Consider the following 20,472-nt stretch of genomic DNA (forward strand, 5'->3'; position numbering starts at 1 on the left):
TATGTATTCTCACAAGTGGGTGATGCCGACCCACGTCGCCTGGTCTAGGACTTATAAAAAGTATAAGTAGAGCTTTGTGGAGCCTGCCACGCAAACAGTCTCCTCAGTTCTATTTCTACTGCGGTGAAGGGAGGACTTGTTTTTTTTACTGTCTCCTTACAGCTCTCAGTCCTAACTGTGCCTTTCAGCAATTTTTTTTGTCCAAAATTGTGTTCCCAGTTGTGGAACCCCCTTTTTTTGTCTTTCCCTTATATTTTTAGTTTATTTTTCCTGGTTTTAAGTTTCCTTTCTTTTTCGTCGTCGACAAAGTGGAGAAACTTTCAAGGGAAAGCACCAAAATATACATGAACTGTACTGTAGGCCACATAGTTTCACTAAACTGCCATTTCATTTCCTTTGGAAGTGGAGGATGAGCCCAGGGCAAGATTATTAAGGTCGTGGACTACACATCTCCTTCTAAGGAGGCTGTGATTGCACCTCTCCATGAGGTACTCAAGGAAGTTCTCGTCAGGAACTGGGATTCCCCTCTGTCAGTCCCTGTCATGCCCAAGAAAAATGACACCCAGTATTGGCTCCACAGTGCGCCTGGTTTTCATAGGCGTCAGTTGCCTCACAATTTCATGGTGGTGGAATCCGCTCTCCAAAGAGCCGGGAGTTCCAAGGACTATGCCTCGGTGCCCCCAGGCAGAGAAACTTGAACCCTGGATTCTTTTGGGAGGAAGATTTACTAGGCTTCAATGCTCATTTCCCATATACAGTCATACCAGCTCATCATGAGTGTCTACTCAGTGCGCAAGCTGTTGGATTTGGTTGAGAGGCTTCCTTCAGAGCGGGCCGAGCCTTTTCGCCAGTTGATCAAGCAGCAGAAGGCATGTTGAAAGTTCTTGGCCAGGGCACTTACAACACTTTTGATGTGGCATCCAGGATCTCTATTCAAAGTATAATAATGCTCAGACTCTCATGACTGCATGTTTCTGACTTGGAACTTTCTGTTCAGCAGAGGTTGGCAGATGCCCCATGCCGGGGGGATAACCTTTTTGGAGAGAAGGTTGAGGAGGTCGCTGACCAAATCAAAAAACACACTGATACCATCTCTTCTATCTCCTGCCAAGCGCCTTCTGCATCAACCTCCTCAGCCAGAAGTGGTTCTGAGACATGCTCAGGGAGGGGCTGGCTCAGATGTTGCAGCTGCAAAGTGCTCAGGCATTGAGGGCACTTGTGCCAACTGTTGATCAGCCCCAGATTCTTCCTGAGGCTCCATCCATGCTAGTGCAGAGATCCTTACACTGGCACCTCAAAGTGTGTTGACATTGACAGTGACACATACAGTACCACTTACGATATTGGGATAGGAAACTTCACTGGAGTCAGAGAGTAGGGCTGTACCTCTTTGCTCTTCAGGGCGTGGACAGGGTTCCACTAAGCTGAGGCCCTGGTCTGAATACCGTGAGGACTCTGAATGGTTCCATTCATGGAACTCAGAAGAGGACCCTCATTACTTCTCAGAGGAGGAGCCTTATGGGGCACTTTCTGATCCCTACCCACCTTACATTGCAAGCAAGCCCTAGACTTCTATCTGGAGTGGGCTAAAGCCCATAGACATTCCACCCAGCTTTTTTTTTTTGACTCAGATTTCATGAGGGTAGCCATTTGCAAACGCACAATTTCTAATTGGCTAGCAGCTTACATCTCCTTTACTTATGCCCAAGCTGAGCTAACTCTAGAGGGTCATGTCAAGGCTTATAATGTCAGAGCCATGGCTACACTGGTAGCTCACTTGAGGTCAGCCTCCATAGAGGAGATTTTTTAAACCTACGACGTCGTCATCTCTCCACACATTCCCATCTTATTACTTCCTTGAGCAGGATACCAAATGTGACAGCCAGTTTGGGCAGGCAGTACTGAAGAATTTGTTTGGTGTCTAAAATCCAACTCCACCTCTCTAGGCCCAATTTTCTTTATTTTTCTTCATATTTTATAATTCCCACCTTAGTAATTCCCTTATCTCTTATTTGCCCTGTTTGTCCTAATTAGATTGTAAGCTCTGTCAAGCCTGGACTGTCTCTTCATGTTCAAGTGTACAGCGCTATGTACGTCTAGTAGCGCTATAGAAATCATAAGTAGTAGTAAATAGTTTCAGGTTAATTGGCTTTCAAGCTTTGACATTTCTAGTCCTTATTGTCCTACCATTATTGTTTTCGGTCAGTCTAAGAGCTAGGGATTCCCAGCTGCAAGAATACAACAGTCTGCTTGTTCTCAGAGAAAGCAAAGTTACTCACCTGTAGCAGGTGTTCTCCAAGGACAGCAAGCCAAGTATTATCACATACCCTACCACCTCCTCTTTGGAGTTGTATTCCTTAGCTTTTGTTAAATGACTGAGGAACCCGCACTTGCACGTCGGGCGGGAAGGCACTTGCACATGCGAGGTGGGACACTGCTAGAAAGTTCTAATAATCTCGCTAGTCAGCATCCACACAAGGCTCCATCGGATGATATCACCTAGCTATGAGAATATTTGGCGCTGCCTCGGAGAACATCTGCTACAGGTGAGTAACGTTTGCTTTATTTGGGTCTTCCAAGTTCCTGCAACTTGTGCTGAAAATAGCCCTGTAAGAGACATTTGGTTAGAGGATAGTGTTTCTTCATCCTTCCCACAGTGAAGAGTGTTTTGAATGTTTCCACAGTTGTTAGAGTAGGTGTTTATTCTTTGCCTTCTCTTCCTGTGTTATAATTCATACCCTTTGTTTATCTTTTTAGTTTTTGGATCTGATTTCATCCTCTGGAAGAAAAGACCACAAGAGCATAGAACAGCCTATACTTCTGAAAGAAGGGTAAATGCATGCTGAAGTTAGAGTATCTTGAATCTTTGTGTTTTCCATTGTCCCATGTACTCTTCCCTTACTATCCCTCTGATAACTATTACTAGGAGTAGTAGTTTCCTAGTAGAGGAGTGCATTCAATGAAGTTTTGTTTCCTTTTCATTTAGTTGTATTTTTTATTTATTTCATTTATTGTTATTAGCATGAGCTATTTGGCAAATACCTCACATTAAAAGCACATAGAAAGCAACAGTATGGCTATTTTAAGACACCAAGACGGCACCTATTTGGAGTCTGTTCTAAAAATAAAAGTATGTGCCTACTTTTCTTTATAGAGTACTAGCATAACAGTACAAGTACATGTCTGTAATTTAGATGTGCCCACTTACACCAACCGAACAACTAGTGTACATGCTTGCACCTAAATTGTAAGAGATATGTAAGTGCACACCCCTCCCCATTCACGTGCAGCCCAGACTCTGCCCATGCATATGTCCACCTTCAAACTTTGCACCATTGCATGTAGATTCTAGATTATTGAAAGGTGTTAGAATTCGATATACTGCCTTTCTGAACTTACAATCAAAACTGTTTATATATTATATACAAACACTTATTTTGTACCTGGGGCAATGGAGGGTTAAGTGACTTGGCCAGAATCATACAGAGTTGCAGTGGGAATCAAGCCTGGTTCCCCAGGTTCTCAGGCCGCTGCACTAACCATTAGGCTACTCCAGGGTCATGGATAGTGCAGCCAGGATATCAGCATATACATAGGTATGTGTTGGTGTTGTGGTCATTTACATGCATTCTTGGTGCCTAAAAATAGAACTGTTATAGAATTACCTTCTAAGACGGGTAATTTTATAAAGGCATTTTTGCACACATATGAGGGTATGCACATGTAAAATGCCACTTATAAAAGTACAAACATAATAATATAATAAATGTTAATAGATAAACACCAATTATGGTTCATCTAGTCTGCCCAGTAAGAAAGCTAGAGTTTTATCTTCCACTCCATGCAGGTTGCGCCTCTTTATGCATTTGGTTAAGGTTTATACCTGCCACTCTATGCAGGACAGGTATACCATTTTCTTTTTGAAATCCATCACTGTTTTGGTCCCACTACCTCCACCAAGAGAGCATTCTAACCATCCACCACGCTTTCTGAGGAAAAGTATTTCCTGATGCTTTTAAACTTACCTCATTGCAGCTTCATTTTATCTCCTCTAGTTCTATTCTTGTCTTTAAAAAAAAGTTAGTACCTTATTAATACTGTTAAAAGTTTTTAAAAGTCTGTATTTCCCTGATCCCTTCTTGCTTCTAGGGTATATATATCCAGGTCTTCTTTTCATAGGTCTTCTGGCTTAGACCCCATATCATTTGGTCACCTTCCTCTGAACTGCTTTAAGTTTGTTTTTTTTTATACCCTTGCTGAGACATAGCCTTTAAAGCTGAAAGGAATAACTCCAAAGTGGAGCCTCATCAACAGCTTGTACAGGGGCAATTACCTCCGCCAAGTCTGTAGTTAAAAACAATATAATTTTGCATGATAAAATGGAGAAGATGTTGAGAAGGTCTTGCGTACCCCTGGTTCTTTTCTGGGGAATGTGAACTCCCAAATCGTTACAGGATAATTATGTACTGCTGAGTGCTTTTTGAACATTCTGGACAGAATATTCAATGGCTGAAGAATTTATCTGCTCCTAAATGGAGAAAACCTTATGTAAAAATTGATAAGAAGATATTTTATTGGGAAGACTGGCGCAAGAGAAGCATCTGATTCCTCAAACAAGTTGTAGATAATGTAGGGGTCATACAGTTCAAAACTCTTAAGTCCGCTTACGTATAATCAGTGACTAAATATTTTCAATGTTTACAGTTAAGTCAATGTATAATATTTTCTATATATCAATCTATCATCAAAGGAAAGACCACCAGAATCTTAGAGCTTCAATGATTAAGTAAGCAGTTGGGTCATATTACTCCTCTTTGTTATAAAAACGTATGTGATTGTCTTGGGGATCCAGAAGCAATGGACTGAAAATGCCCTCATTCTGATGGCTGATGTAGAATGGATGTACTACTTCTGGAAATCTGTGAATAAGTGAACTTTGTTAGCTAACTTAATGCAATTTCTCTTTTTCTTTGCACATAGAATATTTTGAATGCCTTGTAAAAAGTGCAGTTCTGGTCTGCAACAAACAGCGCAATGTTGGTTTTTGTAATCTGGGTCTTTGTCACACATCTTGTTTGAGTGCTGTAACATTTATATTTTTTGGTAATAAATCGAGGTCAGCTGGAAAATTATTCCGGTCCCCAAAATTACATTTATTACATTTGTATCCCGCACTTTCCCACTAAAAGCAGGCTCAATTCCCAAGCTATACATATTTTTTCATTCATAATTAAAGAATTTGCAGCTCCCATTATACAGTGGGAATCTGCTAGATATACTGATATCCTTGGCACTTTAGTAAGTGCTGAGTAACTGGAAGAACTCTGTAGGAAACAATGTTACTTATTGGTGGAATATATTTTCGATATGTTGTAGGTATGAGCAAGCAAATTAAGCAAGTTGCAAATAGCAGAAGAGATTTGGCAACCCTTTGAAGATCTGCTGAATAGTAACTAAAGTAGTTAAACTCCTCCTGGCCAATATTCAAAACTATTTAACCAGCCAGGAACAGCTCCTGGCTGGTTAAATAGCATTTTAACATCTAACTGTGGATATTCAGCGGGAGATAACTGGTTATTTTCCGCTGAATATCTGGCCGCTAACCGGCTACATCGCGTGACATAGCCGGCTAGGTACGGATATTCAGCATCAAACCAGCTATGTGTATTGGTTAAAATAAATTGCATAAATAGCAGGCCAATCTTCACTTAACCGGTTAGTGCTGAATATCGGGTTAACCAGTTAAGTTTCCATGATCAAAAATGAAACCGGATATTCAATGCCGGTCACCAAATACAACCCAGCATTGAATATCCGGTCTGACCGCCACCGCCAGGCAGTCACCACGCAGCCCTACACCAGCTGAATATCGGGTGCTCCTTTTCTTGTAGCGCTATATAAATGATAAGTAGTAGTAATAGTAGTAGCAATGCAGAATACAAAATTGTATTGCTTGTAGCAACTTTTTTTTTTTATTAGTGCCTGGTTAATGGACTAATTGAAAAAAGTTTTGCAAGGCTCTATGATGGTTTAAGCTATGTTTTCAATAAATTACTATGATTACTGAAATATTGCAAGTGATGTATCCCTGTTCTTGTTTTGGGTGTTTGTATGTTCTCCTTTTGAGTCATATATGGAAAATTCTATGAAGATATTGAGCACAAAAAAGAGAAGGTATTGAGAAGGTGGACTCTTCAGTTTGTGAATTTTCGTAAAGTTTCTGCTTTGTCTTTGGTGGGTTTTATTAAAAGTTATTTTTTGAGATATTGAAAGTACCAGGGAATGCATGTGTTACTATTTCATTGACATTATTACCTTCCTTTTTTAAGAGGAGGGAGGTAGATGGTATTGGTGGTGCTGGGCTGCAATTATCCTTGTATTAATTGAATTCTATTGATGTCAATTTAGCTAGCAACCTTGATTGTACACTTTGTTCTAGAGTATGATAGAGATTGGGTTTTGAGATTATTTATGAAGAAAAGGGTTGTCTTAATTGTAAGATTTGGGTTTTCCCAGATGTAACCACAATAACACAGAAGAAGAGGAAATATTTTTTATTGTTGAGGTGACAGACCTACAATTGGATGCTCTAGAGTCCTGACAGTGTTTTCCAAATAGTTGTGCAAATTGGTTATGTTGTTTTAACCTTTGTATGTGCTGGTATTACCTACAGATTTTTCAGGGAGGACAATATCCTGATTATAACATTCACATTGACGACCCGTGTTGCAGGCATTCTATCGAAACACGACCCGTGTTGGATCCTTTGATAATCTTTGGAAGCTGACCCATTCTTGGAGGCAATTTGTGGGATTTTTGCTTGACTTGGTTTCCTCTGCTTTGGACTCCCTCTCTTCCATTTGCTTTTATTGATGAGACCCAGGGTAGTATAGTTGGGGGCACAAGTGTGGCTTAAGTTCCCATGTAAATATGTTATTAGATATCAAGGAGCTAGATTTTTCATTCTACCTGTTCCTATACCACTGTGTGTCCATTGGGTTGGTTGTTAGCCTCCCTTCTCTTCTGCTTCATTATTCTACTGGAGATTTGCCGGTTTGGTTAGGCCATCTTATTTTTACAATCAGCGCTCTTTACATTCTTTGCCTTGCAGAAACCTGATTTCTGCCTGGAGACATAGTTCCTCTTGTTGAAGCATGTCATAAAAGGTTTCATTCTCTTATTACAATCAGCCCTGCAGACAGGGCAGAGGTTTTGCTTTCCTTTATCCCTCTTTTTTCTGTGCCTCTCCTGGCCCATACACCATCTCACACAGTTGGAAGCTGGTGTTCTCCATTTAGCTGCGCCTTCCTTTTCTTTTTTCATAACGTTAGTCTGTCACACCCCTCCAAACCATGCCAACATTGTTAAACAAGTTCTCCCTTTTCATTGCTAACCTGGCTGTGTTTGCTTCCTCCTACTTCTTGTGGGGTATTTTGACCTCTCCTCTGCTAATGTCTGCTCAGAATTTTAAACTGTTCTCAGATGTTGATTTTTCCCAACACATCTCTGTTCCCACTCATATCCATGGCCATACCCTGGACTTGATCCTTACTCCTACTAATGGACTGCCTACACCTCAAGAAATCCACTCTTTTCACCTCCTGTGAACAGACCATCATTTGGTCACCATTTCCTTACTTTGCATTTTTCTCATGGCCCTGAACAGAACTGCTCCTGCTTTAAACTGCCATTGACTCATCTTGATCTTGAGATGTTAAATGAGCTGTCTGCTGAGCTTGATCCTCTTCCTGCTGACTGCTTCCTAGGCCTCCAGTCTGCGATCTTCTCCAACTCCCTTAATTATATTCTGGACCAGCTTGCCCCTAAGCAAGTAGCCCATTCTGAATCCTCTAAACAGTTTCCTTGGTTTCTTGCAGGTTTGCATATTCTTAAAAGACATGTAAGGCAGTCTGAGAGACACTGGCACAAACTCTGTATATCGTTCTTGCTGTATTTATTTTCAAGTCCAAATATAGTGAATACCACAAGGCCATGAAGCTGCCAAAAAGTCTCACTTTACTAAAGTTATTTCCACTTCCTTTAACAAGCTTAGAAAGCTCTTTCAGTTAACAGGCTTTATCGCATCTCCCTCAAACCTCACTGCAATCTAATCTCTTGCCCTCTCTCCCAGTGCTCTTGCTGAGGTCTGCCAGTCTAAGATCACTTATCTTCCTCTTTTCCTTGGTTCTCCTACTACAATACCAACTCATCTCTCCTCTTTGGATACTGCAGTTTCCTCTGACAGGCACCCCTTCTTGCCCTCCTCTTTCCTTCATTCCCCATACATTTTACAGTGTTGCCATGGTCCTTCTTCCTCTGCTCTGGATCCCTGGGCTCCTACTCTAATTCAAAAGACCTTTACTTAACTCTTTGCCAAACTTCTATCACCTCTCCAAGCAAGTGTGGCCTAGGGTTTAGTTCCCTCTTTATGGAAACATACCATGGTTATCCCTATATTGAAAAAACTGGACTTAGATCCTACACCATCAGCTTTCACCCCATCTCTAATTTACCATTCACAAAGATTCTTGAAAAGTTGTTCCATGATCCATTCTTACATTTTCTGGACAAGTGGCAATTGGCCTTTTGATTAGGTTATTGTGCAGAAATTGCTTTTGGTAGCAACGACCACTGATATACAAACTGCTATCGATCATTGCCGTTCAGTTATTCTTGTCTGTCTGGAACTTTTCTTTGCATTTGATCTTGTCAATCACTCTCTGCTTCTTCAACACTTTTATGATACTGGTATCCATGATACCCTACCTAATTGGTTCTCCTCCTATCTCTCTGGTTGCTCTTATCAAATACTAGGTGGTACCTTTCTTTCATCTACTTTTCCCATCACTTGTATGGTACCAAAAGGCTCTTTTCTGGCTCCCACACTCTTCAACATCTTTCTATCCCTACTACCCTTGCTAATTTAGTAAGCACCCTATCTCTGTACTGATGATATTCAGATTCTCTTCACACTCTCTTCACACTCTCTTCCTCCTCTCAAAATATAGCTGAACTTCAAAACCATCTCCAGTCTGTTGGTGACTAGTTATAAGGTCATCACCTGTTCTTCAATTCAACCAAGCATGAAACTATCCGTTTTCTTACCCCATGCTCGTTGACCCTCTTTCCTGTCTATTTAAAAGTGACTCCTCTGGCTTTTCAAGACTCCATACGTGTTTTAGGGTTTTTCCTTAATTCTACATTATCCTTCAAACTTCAAATTAATTCAGTTTTGCACTTTTGTATTTTGCCCTTTTTCATATATGTGCGGCTTAGACCTTCCTTCCTTCCTGTCCATCTCCTCTGCATTCTGGTACTCTCATGATAATTGCCCGACTTGATTATTGCAATACAGTTTATAATGGTCTTCCTCTGTAAAGCATCTTCAACTTGTTTAGTCTGTCAAGCTCCTTCTCAGTGCTCAGCATTATGACCACATTTCTCCACTTCTCAAGCAGGAAAACTGGCTTCCTGTCACTTTGTTTTTAAAATCCAAAATCTTCGCTTTTGTACCTAAAGGGCTAGATTCTATATACGGCGCCAACAAAATCAGCTCAGAAAAAAGCACTATTCTATAAGCCGCAGGTTATAGAATAGAGCTTCCCCCCAGGAATCGTGCCCAACTTTAGGCGCAGACATTTGCGCCAACTGAAATGTGGTGTAAATGTACGTGCCTATATTAGGCACATATCCCTGTTATTCTATAACAGTGTGCGTTAATTATAAGAACAACCCCATTCCGTCATGACCTTCCTATTTCTGCACCTCCTTTTTCAGACTGATGCTAATTAGTCTGTTATTTAATAAAATTGTGTGCACCCAAATTTCCACACATAATTTTTGGCAACTTTTACAGAATTAGGAAGAAAGTTCATTTCTCCCAGATTCCAGTCTATCTAGCCTCCCTACTGCTTCCTTACATGCCTAGTCATTCCCTCCAGTCTTCCAAGACAGCATTAATAGTGCTCCCTTCTTCCTCAGGTCTCCACTTAGCCATTTCTAGGGAATCCATCTTTTCATATATCAGGCCCTCTCTCTGGAAATCCCTCCCATCTTCTCTTCGCCTTGAGCCCTGTTTTCCTAAATTTTAAAAAGTGGTAAAAATGTGACTGTTTGAATTATCCTTTAGTTATTGTCTTTTGAGATGCATCTGAGACAACATATTTTTCCTTTGCCTTCCCCCCTACTCCCCATTATTTTGCCCTCTTATGAGCCTCAGCAGTTAGCCTTGTTTCTTGTGGATAAAGTGATCTGTACTCCTTCTATTTGTTTGTCCGTTTCCCCAGATTTAACTGTAGTGGAAGTTTAGATTGTATTTGGTAGATATGTTCATGCAGATACAAGTATTACTGGATTTAGGGGTCCTTTTACTAAAGAGTGTTAAGCACTTAACACGTGATTAGTGCATAAAAGCAGGCTATCGCACATATTAAAGCCTTTTCTGTTTCCGTGCACTAAACCATGCGTTACTGAATTTCAAAAATATTTTTAGGAGGGGGCATGGTATGGGAGAAGAATGGGCGTGAATGCATTAGCCAGCTTTATACTTAACGGCAGGTACTGCAAGCTAATGACATTAATATACGACCTGCAAAATAAAAATGTTAAAAAGTGCCAAATTAGATTTGCAACTACTGCAGTAAAATCCTATGTTAAGCCATGTTAACTGCAAATCTTAATGCACTTTAGTAAAAGGACCCTTTAATTGCCTATTGTAATTTTTATTTTCCTTGGGTTGGAGTACTGAATTTTCTTTTATGGGGACGTGATCAGTTATTTCATTTTATAATATTATGTAAAATTTATTTTAATGAATTATGTACAAAATTGATTTCTTGTATTATTTTTAAATACATAATAATAACTTGCATGTGTGCTTCTTCCCCCGACCTACACCACCTTGGGATAGGCTCCAAAAGCCTGTAGGAAAAAGACCCTATTACTGCTAGTAAAACAGCATTTATATTCATCAAAAGAACTTTCATTATTGCCCTCCTATGATTTTAATACTTACTATTCATTCTGCGGTTATTTTATAAAGCTTTATATGGCGCAGAACATTAGGCACTACTTCTGGGCCAAAGTTTCAGCACAAAAATGTGTTGTAAGTGATGAAAGGTGACGAAATAGGGCAGAAACGGCAAATCCATGAGGTGGGAAAATGTGGGATACAGATGCAATAAATAGAATAGTGCATGTGTCCGCGCAGATATACAAAGAGGGTGTGACCATGGGAGGGGCATTGGTGGGCCAAGGGTATTCCCTTAAAATGTGTGCAGTGTTATAGAATTTGAAGGATCTGTGCCCAACTTGTGTGCCAGGATTTACACCTGGTTTGAAGTGGTGTAACTCCTCATGCACGAATCCTGGCACTATGTGCTATTCAATAAAGGGCATCAATCCCAGAATGCCTGTTACAGAGTAATATTCAGCGCTGAATTTTGAACACCATTTGTAGAATTTCCCCCAGAAAGGGCTGTATAAATTGTGCACGTGCATAAGTACGCCTGCAGAGAAAGGAGGCAATTCATTGTCATCATATCAGACAAGTCCAGACGAATGGTTTATGTCCATCTACCAGTGGATGGAGACACAGAAAGAATATTTTTTGATTCGCTTTCTTAAGGGTATCATGCAGCCTGGAATGTTCAGTATTTTCTTAGAGGCTGTGCTCGATTTTCCTTTCTACTTCTGGGGTAAGACCTTACTTCCCAGAGTACTTCTGAATTCCTTCTTTATTGACCCGATAAGTTCTGTGTTGATTCTCCTTCCAGCCTCCATTCATCATTTGAGGGGAACAATGTTCTGTCAGTGTATTTTCGAGCCATTTAAAAAAACAAAACGCCAAAAACAAAAAAGGAGGGGCACTTTGGTCTGTTTCTCTTGTGCTCCAGAGGGAGTTTTGGCATCATCCACTCTTCATAGTTTTATCTTTTGGATTTAGGGTGGCATTTCCGCATGTACCTTATTCTTTTCTTAAATTTTATTTATTAATTGAGATTTGTTAGCCACTTTTATGTAGGGATTCACCCAAGGTGATATATAGCAGGTGTATATTGACATAAAACTTACAATTTTGTTAACAGCATAACAATACTAAAATGACCAAATGTAAGCATAAATATGATCACTGAGGTAAACTTAGAAATGTCAAATTGAATCCTGGTAATAGGACTAACATGATACAGTATCAGAAATATCAACATTTAACAGCATTGTAAAACAATCATATAACAGAAATATGATAAATACTAGCAGAATACGAATGATACAATAGGCACTGTGGAACAATTTTCATATGGGAATGAGACTTGATTTACCACCTTTCTATGGTTTTTGCAACTACATTCAAAGCAGTTTACATAGTATATACAGGTACTTATTTGTACCTGGGCAATGGAGGGTTAAGTGACTTGCCCAGAGTCACAAGGAGCTATAGTGGGAATCAAACTCAGTTCCCCAGGATCAAAATCTGCTGCAGTAACCACTAGGCTACTCCTCCACATTTTGCATAAATCCTTTCTTCAAATGGATCATTGTGATCTCAAAAGCACATACATTATAACATAACATAAGCAGGGCCATAATGCTAGTGTGCAAGAGGAGCAGCTGCCCAGAGCTCCTTTGAGGAAAATGATAGAAATGTAAGCAAGGAGTGGCAGCAAATGAACAGCTAGGAAGAATGCCACAGTCCTCCCACTATCCATGTTTGAAGGGCAGAGGGAAAGAGGACTGGGGGTCAGAGTGGATATGGTTGAAAGGTAGGAATGGGAATCAGGGTGAAAAGTAGGGGCACAAATGTTTTTGCTTGTCTTAAGTTCTGCAAAATTTAGTTATAGCTTTGAATATAAGGTATCACAGCCTACAAACATTTTAGGTGTTTTCCCTGGACTATTCCAGCTATTAGAATTTATTTATTTATTAGGATTTATTTACCACATTTTTGAAGGAATTCACTCAAGGCGGTGTACAGTAAGAATAGATCAAACATGAGCAGGAGGCAATTAGAGCAGTAAAAATATTCGAACAACAATACAAAGTATGGCATGGTATACTACTTGCAATGACAACACAATATGTACTAGAACATTATAATTGGTAGCGAAGGGTAAGGCAAAGTTGTAGCATATAGATGAGTAAGAAAGTAGGAAGAATTAGAAAGTAAGGTGATTGATTTGAAGAAAGTTGCACGTGAGATCAGAGAGATGGTTAAATATTATCTCAGCTAGGGTAGGAGTGAATAAGAATGTCACCTGAAGTAAAACAGTGGCTTATTTCTTCACTTAAAAGCCTTGAACACTTCACTTTTAAAGCTTTATGTTTGTGCCTTAAAATTCTTTGTTGTTGATGTTCTGTGTTTTCAGCACAATTCTGTTCATTAAGATTTTTGACTGACCTGTGTTCTTTTTAATGTCACTAACAACCATTGTTCCATTGCAGGGATAAAAAGTAATCTTTTTAACTGCTTCATCATTATGGTGTTTGAAAAAGGCTTGATGAAGTCCAGTGTATTTTGTTATTATTCAGATTAGACATAATTCTGTTTCATCTGTTTTGCTTTTATTGACCTATGTCCAATCTGAAATAGGTTTATGATTAAAAGAGCTCAAGGAAGAAAACGGTTTGGCATGAAAAATTTCAAGAAGAGGTGGTTTCGCCTGACTAACCATGAGTTTACCTATCAGAAAAACAAAGGTAACATAAACAGCTTGTATGTATATATTTGTTGATCACCTCAGACGGTAGTTACATTTTTGCGTGGTCTAAAATTGTGCTTCCTCATTTTTGAAAACTACAAGAAAGTTTTGCAGCAGCTTAAAAAAAAAGAAGAAAAGTTATCTTGAATTTTTACTATTGGTACTTTATCTTCTGACTCTTTTTTTTCGATGGTCTACTTTGATTCTAACACAAAGTTTGAGAATCAGTGATTTTTTTTAACACAATGCTGTACTAGCTTGTGAAAAAAGCAGTTGCTCTATGGATTAGAATAGCGTAGTGGTTTTCACATCTGGTCTTTGAAGATTCTGGACAGCTTTGGTTTTGGTTTTCAGACTATCCCCTGGATTCTATATATGGCGCTTTGAGTTGCACGTGCAAATTAATTGATTTACAAGCCAATCAGTACCGATACTTGAACAATAACAAGCAATTATTGGCACCATTTGACAATAAGTAGAATTTACACACAAATCTTTTTAGGTGTATTCTACAAAGAAGTATGTGTAAATTCTAGGTTGTGGATCTGAAAACGGGACGTGGCCATGGGAGGTGCTTGGGTGGGTCAGGGTCATTCCTAAAATTTATGCGTATTGTTAGCAGGATCTGCTCCTAATTTACACATGGAGATTTACACCAGGTTTTCATTGGTGTTAATGGTCACTCCTAAATGTAGTCATGGGTTCTGGTGCTAAGCACTGTTCTAGAACCCATGCCTAACTTTAAGCACACTTTAAAGAATAGCACTAAGCGTTTTTTTTCAGTGATGATTTTTAGGCACCATTTATAGAATCTAGTCCTATATGCGTAAAAATATATCACTTGAATATTCACTGTTAGCAACCTAAAAAAAAGGGACCTCAAGGCTAGATTTAAGAATCAGTGCAATAACAGCAACCAACTGTGTATAATTTCAATCAAAATTTAAATAAAAAAAAATTATGAGGCCTGTTTTCAAAGCAAATAGTCTTACATCTGTGTGCTATGCTGACATTCTGTAAAGGTTGGGCACCCTTTATAGAATACTGGCTGAGCATCAATCTTTTCAGTGCGAGTATAAGTCTACTTGGATAGGGAAGTACCTCACCTTGAACTAAGAATTGGAAAAGTGAGTTGTCAGATTCAGCTGTGGGCAAAAAACGTGTGGCAGGCTGGAGAAATGAGCACAACAGATCATAATTTAGGAACCTCTGTCCTAGGACTCTGCTAGTTGTATATTTGTAAGGTATGCAAACATTTACTCCTAGTGGTGAAAATTGGGCATTACATGTAATCTGTGCAAGTAAGTATTACTTTACTCGCAAAGCAAAACTGTACTGATTGTAGAGTAGCTAAGCATGGTAGGTGAAGCACGTTTGAGGTGTAGTATTTGTTTACTTCCATATGTTTTGAATTGGTTCATCTTCAGTAAAGGTTTTGTAACGGAACGCCTAGCACCCACCTGGGGCTAACCCTGCGGCCTCCTGAAGGGTCTGCTGTCAGCACTGGTCATGCCCATCTTCACCTGCAACTTGTGCTCTATACTAGCACCCTCCTTCCCACCGTCTGGGTCTCACTTCCCTCTGGGTGAGTCTCCCACTCTCCAGTTATTACCTGGTGATTTCTAGGTTACTGGGACCACACTCTCAGGGGTCCCATGGTTCGTAGAAAGCACCCACAGACCTAAACCACAAACCACTAGGATTCTTAGTCCAGGACAACAGAGCCAATAAGCTAATAAGGTATATTTTCACAGAATTAGAACAGTGAACCATATAAAACAGATGGAAAAGTTGCAGGCTATAACAGGCAGGCTATAACAGGTAACTGAATAAGGATCAGTAACACTTTATGACTACCTGGATAGCATCTGGGAAGCTTCAGGAAATTAACTGCTCACAAGCCTTGAACAGGGTCTCAGGACAGAGATGTTTACCATTACCTCACAGTTTAGGCGGGAAAAAACTGTCACTTCTCTAACAGCTTTACAAAAAAAAAAAGACAGACGCCATCTGCTTGACAAATAAGGGAAATGCACTAGGAAACAAATATGTCATACATTCACAGAAGAAATTACAGACATAAATCCTGTTTCGCCACACCTCCCCCCTTTAAGAGGTACTCCGGACTGTGGTCTCTTCAGTCCGCTGGTCAGGTTTTGACAGTCCAGTGTCAGGGCAGTTATGGCTCTTCCTTCCTGGAGAGTCCTTCAGCATTGCCATGCTTACTGCCCTTCAGGTGCTGTATGGTGAAGTTGTTCATCTGCAGGGACAGGCTCCACTAGAGTAGATTCCCATTCTCTCCTGAGACTCTTGTGATCTGTGATGACAGCAAAGTCTTGCCCATTCAGATATGGTTGCAGTTTCTTAAGGGCCCACACTAAGGCCAAACATTCTTTCTCAATAGTGGCATAGGCTACTTCTCTGTCAAGAAGATTGCTACTCAGGTACACAATGGGGTGCTCCTTACCTCTGCTATTCACTTGACTGAGTACAGCCCCAATGCCATATGTCGAGACATCAGTTTGTACCACAAATCTTCCTTGGTAATCAGGTGCAACTAGTATGGGAGTAATAGTCAAGGCAGTCTTTAATTTTTGGAAGACTGCTTCACACTCTGGTGACCAGGTAATGATTCAGAGCAGTCTCTTTTTTTCTCAAGTCAGTTAGGGGCTTGGCTATGGTGCTACAGTGGGGGAAATAAGTATTTGATCCCTTGCTGATTTTGTAAGTTTGCCCACTGACAAAGACATGAGCAGCCCATAATTGAAGGGTAGGTTATTGGTAACAGTGAGAGATAGCACATCACAAATTAAATCCGGAAAATCACATTGTGGAAAGTATATGAATTTATTTGCATTCTGCAGAGGGAAATAAGTATTTGATCCCCCACCAACCAGTAAGAGATCTGGCCCCTACAGACCAGGTAGATGCTCCAAATCAACTCGTTACCTGCATGACAGACAGCTGTCGGCAATGGTCACCTGTATGAAAGACACCTGTCCACAGACTCAGTGAATCAGTCAGACTCTAACCTCTACAAAATGGCCAAGAGCAAGGAGCTGTCTAAGGATGTCAGGGACAAGATCATACACCTGCACAAGGCTGGAATGGGCTACAAAACCATCAGTAAGACGCTGGGCGAGAAGGAGACAACTGTTGGTGCCATAGTAAGAAAATGGAAGAAGTACAAAATGACTGTCAATCGACAAAGATCTGGGGCTCCACGCAAAATCTCACCTCGTGGGGTATCCTTGATCATGAGGAAGGTTAGAAATCAGCCTACAACTACAAGGGGGGAACTTGTCAATGATCTCAAGGCAGCTGGGACCACTGTCACCACGAAAACCATTGGTAACACATTACGACATAACGGATTGCAATCCTGCAGTGCCCGCAAGGTCCCCCTGCTCCGGAAGGCACATGTGACGGCCCGTCTGAAGTTTGCCAGTGAACACCTGGATGATGCCGAGAGTGATTGGGAGAAGGTGCTGTGGTCAGATGAGACAAAAATTGAGCTCTTTGGCATGAACTCAACTCGCCGTGTTTGGAGGAAGAGAAATGCTGCCTATGACCCAAAGAACACCGTCCCCACTGTCAAGCATGGAGGTGGAAATGTTATGTTTTGGGGGTGTTTCTCTGCTAAGGGCACAGGACTACTTCACCGCATCAATGGGAGAATGGATGGGGCCATGTACCGTACAATTCTGAGTGACAACCTCCTTCCCTCCGCCAGGGCCTTAAAAATGGGTCGTGGCTGGGTCTTCCAGCACGACAATGACCCAAAACATACAGCCAAGGCAACAAAGGAGTGGCTCAGGAAGAAGCACATTAGGGTCATGGAGTGGCCTAGCCAGTCACCAGACCTTAATCCCATTGAAAACTTATGGAGGGAGCTGAAGCTGCGAGTTGCCAAGCGACAGCCCAGAACTCTTAATGATTTAGAGATGATCTGCAAAGAGGAGTGGACCAAAATTCCTCCTGACATGTGTGCAAACCTCATCATCAACTACAGAAGACGTCTGACCGCTGTGCTTGCCAACAAGGGTTTTGCCACCAAATATTAGGTCTTGTTTGCCAGAGGGATCAAATACTTATTTCCCTCTGCAGAATGCAAATAAATTCATATACTTTCCACAATGTGATTTTCCGGATTTAATTTGTGATGTGCTATCTCTCACTGTTACCAATAACCTACCCTTCAATTATGGGCTGCTCATGTCTTTGTCAGTGGGCAAACTTACAAAATCAGCAAGGGATCAAATACTTATTTCCCCCACTGTATAGTGAGGCACAAACTTCCTGTAATACCCTTCGGTCCCAAGGAAGGCTATTACTTGCTTTTTGGTTTGGGGAGTGGACCAATTCTGTATAGCTTCCACCTTAGCTGGCTCGGGCTTTAGCCGTCCTCCCCACCCCACACTCTGTGCCCTAAATATTGCACTTCTGCCATCCCCATCTGACATTTGCTGGGCTTCATGGTCAGGCAGGCCTCCTTGATTCAGTCTAACACCCCACTTAAATGAATCAGGTGGTCATCCCAAGTCTGACTGTACATAGCAATGTCATCAAGATAAGCCCTAGCATGCACCTGGAGTCCATCTAACAGACAATTCACCAAGCTTTGAAATGTACCAGAGGCATTTTTCATTCCAAAAGGCATCACAGTAAATTCATAAGGGCCAAATGGAGTAATAAATGTTGATCTCTCCTGAGCAGCAGCTGTTAGGGGGATCTGTCAGTAACCTTGACTAAGGTCCATTGTGGTCAGGTACTGGGCCCCAGCTAAATGATCTAGCAGCTCATCTATCTGGGGCATCAGCTAGGCATCAGATACAGTACATTCATTAAGCCTGCTGTAATCCACACAGAAGTGGGTTGTTCCATCTTTCTTATGGACAAGAACTACAAGAGATTTCTTTATAACACCTAGGGCTAGTATCTCATCAGTCTCCTACTTCATTTGCTTCTCCACCTCACAGATATTCAGTAGGCACCAGTGTCTACATGATGATTAATGAAATGAGTAATTCCTGGTTTTATAGAAAACACATCAGCATTCTTTTGCAATACTGTTTCTAGCTGCTGTTTCTGAGTAGGGGTTAACTGCTCTTTCACTTCCACTTGTTGGGTAGATCCCTCTGGTAAGGTCTTGCTAAGAGGTCAGGTATGGATTCACTATCCTGACACTCTTCGGGTGGACTGCACACAGCTAACGCCATTGCTGTGCAATCCGCATAGGGTTTTAACATTTTTACATGAAAGGAATGCTGCTTTCTGTCTTGAGAGTCCATAGATATAATATAGTTTGTATCATTTAAGCGCCTTATAACCTTGTCCCGCTCAGTTGACCTGAAGTTTATTCTGACGTACTGGGACTAAAACAAGTACCTGCTGGCCCTCATAAAACTCTCTATTTTGGGATTTACAATCATACCAGGTCTTTTGCTTAGTCTGGGCTGCTTGCAAATTATCTGCCCACAAGGTCTTGTAATTTCTGCTGCATATTAACTACATATTCAATTACAGGGGTGTCAGAAGTGTCAACTTTCCCCTCCCAATGTTCTCTTATTAGGTCAAGGGACCCTCTTACCCTCTGGCCATAAAGTAGTTTGAATGGGGTGAACCCGGTAGACTCCTGGGGTACTTCTCTGTATACAAACAGTAGGTAGGGCAAGTACTTTTCCCAGTCCTGGTCTCCCGACTCAACAAAAGTCTTTAACATATGTTTTAATGTCCCATTAAATCTCTCCACCAACCCATTAGTTTCAGGGTTATGGGGTGGTAGGGACAGATTTCACTCCACAATGTGTCCACATATTTTGGATCAACTCAGCCATAAACTGTGTCCCTTGGTCTGACAGTATCTCTCGTGGATATCCTGCCTGTGAAAATATTTCTAGCAGGGCAGTGGCAATTTTCTCTGCTTCAATGGAGGATAAGGCTACTGCTTCAGGATATCTGGAAGCAAAGTCCACCACTGTCAATATATACCTTTTCCCTGTCTGGCTACGGACAGCTAGAGGCCCCACTGTATCTATAGCTATCCTCTCAAAAAGACTCACTAATAATGGGTAAAAAGTTTCATGGGGGCTTGAGGGTGATCTTGGGTCTTACCCACTCTTTGGCACTCATCACAGGTACGACAATAATCAGCTACGGCTTGAGATACTCCCGGCCAATAGAAGTTCTGTGTCAATCTAGTTCATGTGCGTGTCACCCCCTGATATCCTGCTATTGGAATGTCATGTGCAATCTGTAGGAGCTGTTCTCGGTATTCTTTAGGTACTATAATCTGTTTGCCTGCTGTCCAGGGCCTGTTAGGATCAATGGGATCAGTCTCTCTATTACAGCAAGCCCCCTTTCCTTAGGATACGATCTTTATAAGTCTCATTGGTTGAATGACCATCCCTCTGCCTCAGGGCTTCCAGGTCAGGGTCAGTGTTGTGCTTTCTGAAAAGCATGTCTCTGTCCTATATCAGTATCCATATCTGGAAAGGTCTCTGCTGGTGACTCTGACAAATCGGGGTCAACAGTCTGATCAATAGGTGTGTCAAATAAGTTAGACTGTCCATACTCATGGCCTCGGTAACCTCTGGAACTGGTTCTGCTGGAAGCACTGGAGCACCGCCTCGTGATGCTTGGTCAGCTGGTTCCACCTGGACTGGCTTAGGATCTGGAACTGGAGAGGTGGTCTCTTCTGCTTCTGTTTGTTGGGCTGCTGTATATACTAGTCCCCACAAGAAGGGTAATACATGGATATTTATGAGGTCACAGC

The 20,472-nt window shown here is 41.1% G+C and overlaps 1 protein-coding gene across 1 annotated transcript in view; it reads left to right on the forward strand.

Moving 5' to 3' along the window:
* RASA3 (RAS p21 protein activator 3) overlaps positions 1-20,472 on the forward strand; it is a 615,753-nt gene that overhangs the window by 568,012 nt on the left and 27,269 nt on the right. Inside the window, exons 18-19 of the mRNA XM_030201492.1 lie at positions 2,758-2,831; positions 13,589-13,695. Of these exons, the coding sequence (XP_030057352.1) occupies positions 2,758-2,831; positions 13,589-13,695 (181 nt within the window). The remainder of the gene's footprint in view (positions 1-2,757; positions 2,832-13,588; positions 13,696-20,472) is intronic.

The sequence above is a fragment of the Microcaecilia unicolor genome, chromosome 4 (assembly GCF_901765095.1).
Source record: "Microcaecilia unicolor chromosome 4, aMicUni1.1, whole genome shotgun sequence".
Classification (NCBI taxonomy): Eukaryota; Metazoa; Chordata; class Amphibia; order Gymnophiona; family Siphonopidae; genus Microcaecilia; species Microcaecilia unicolor.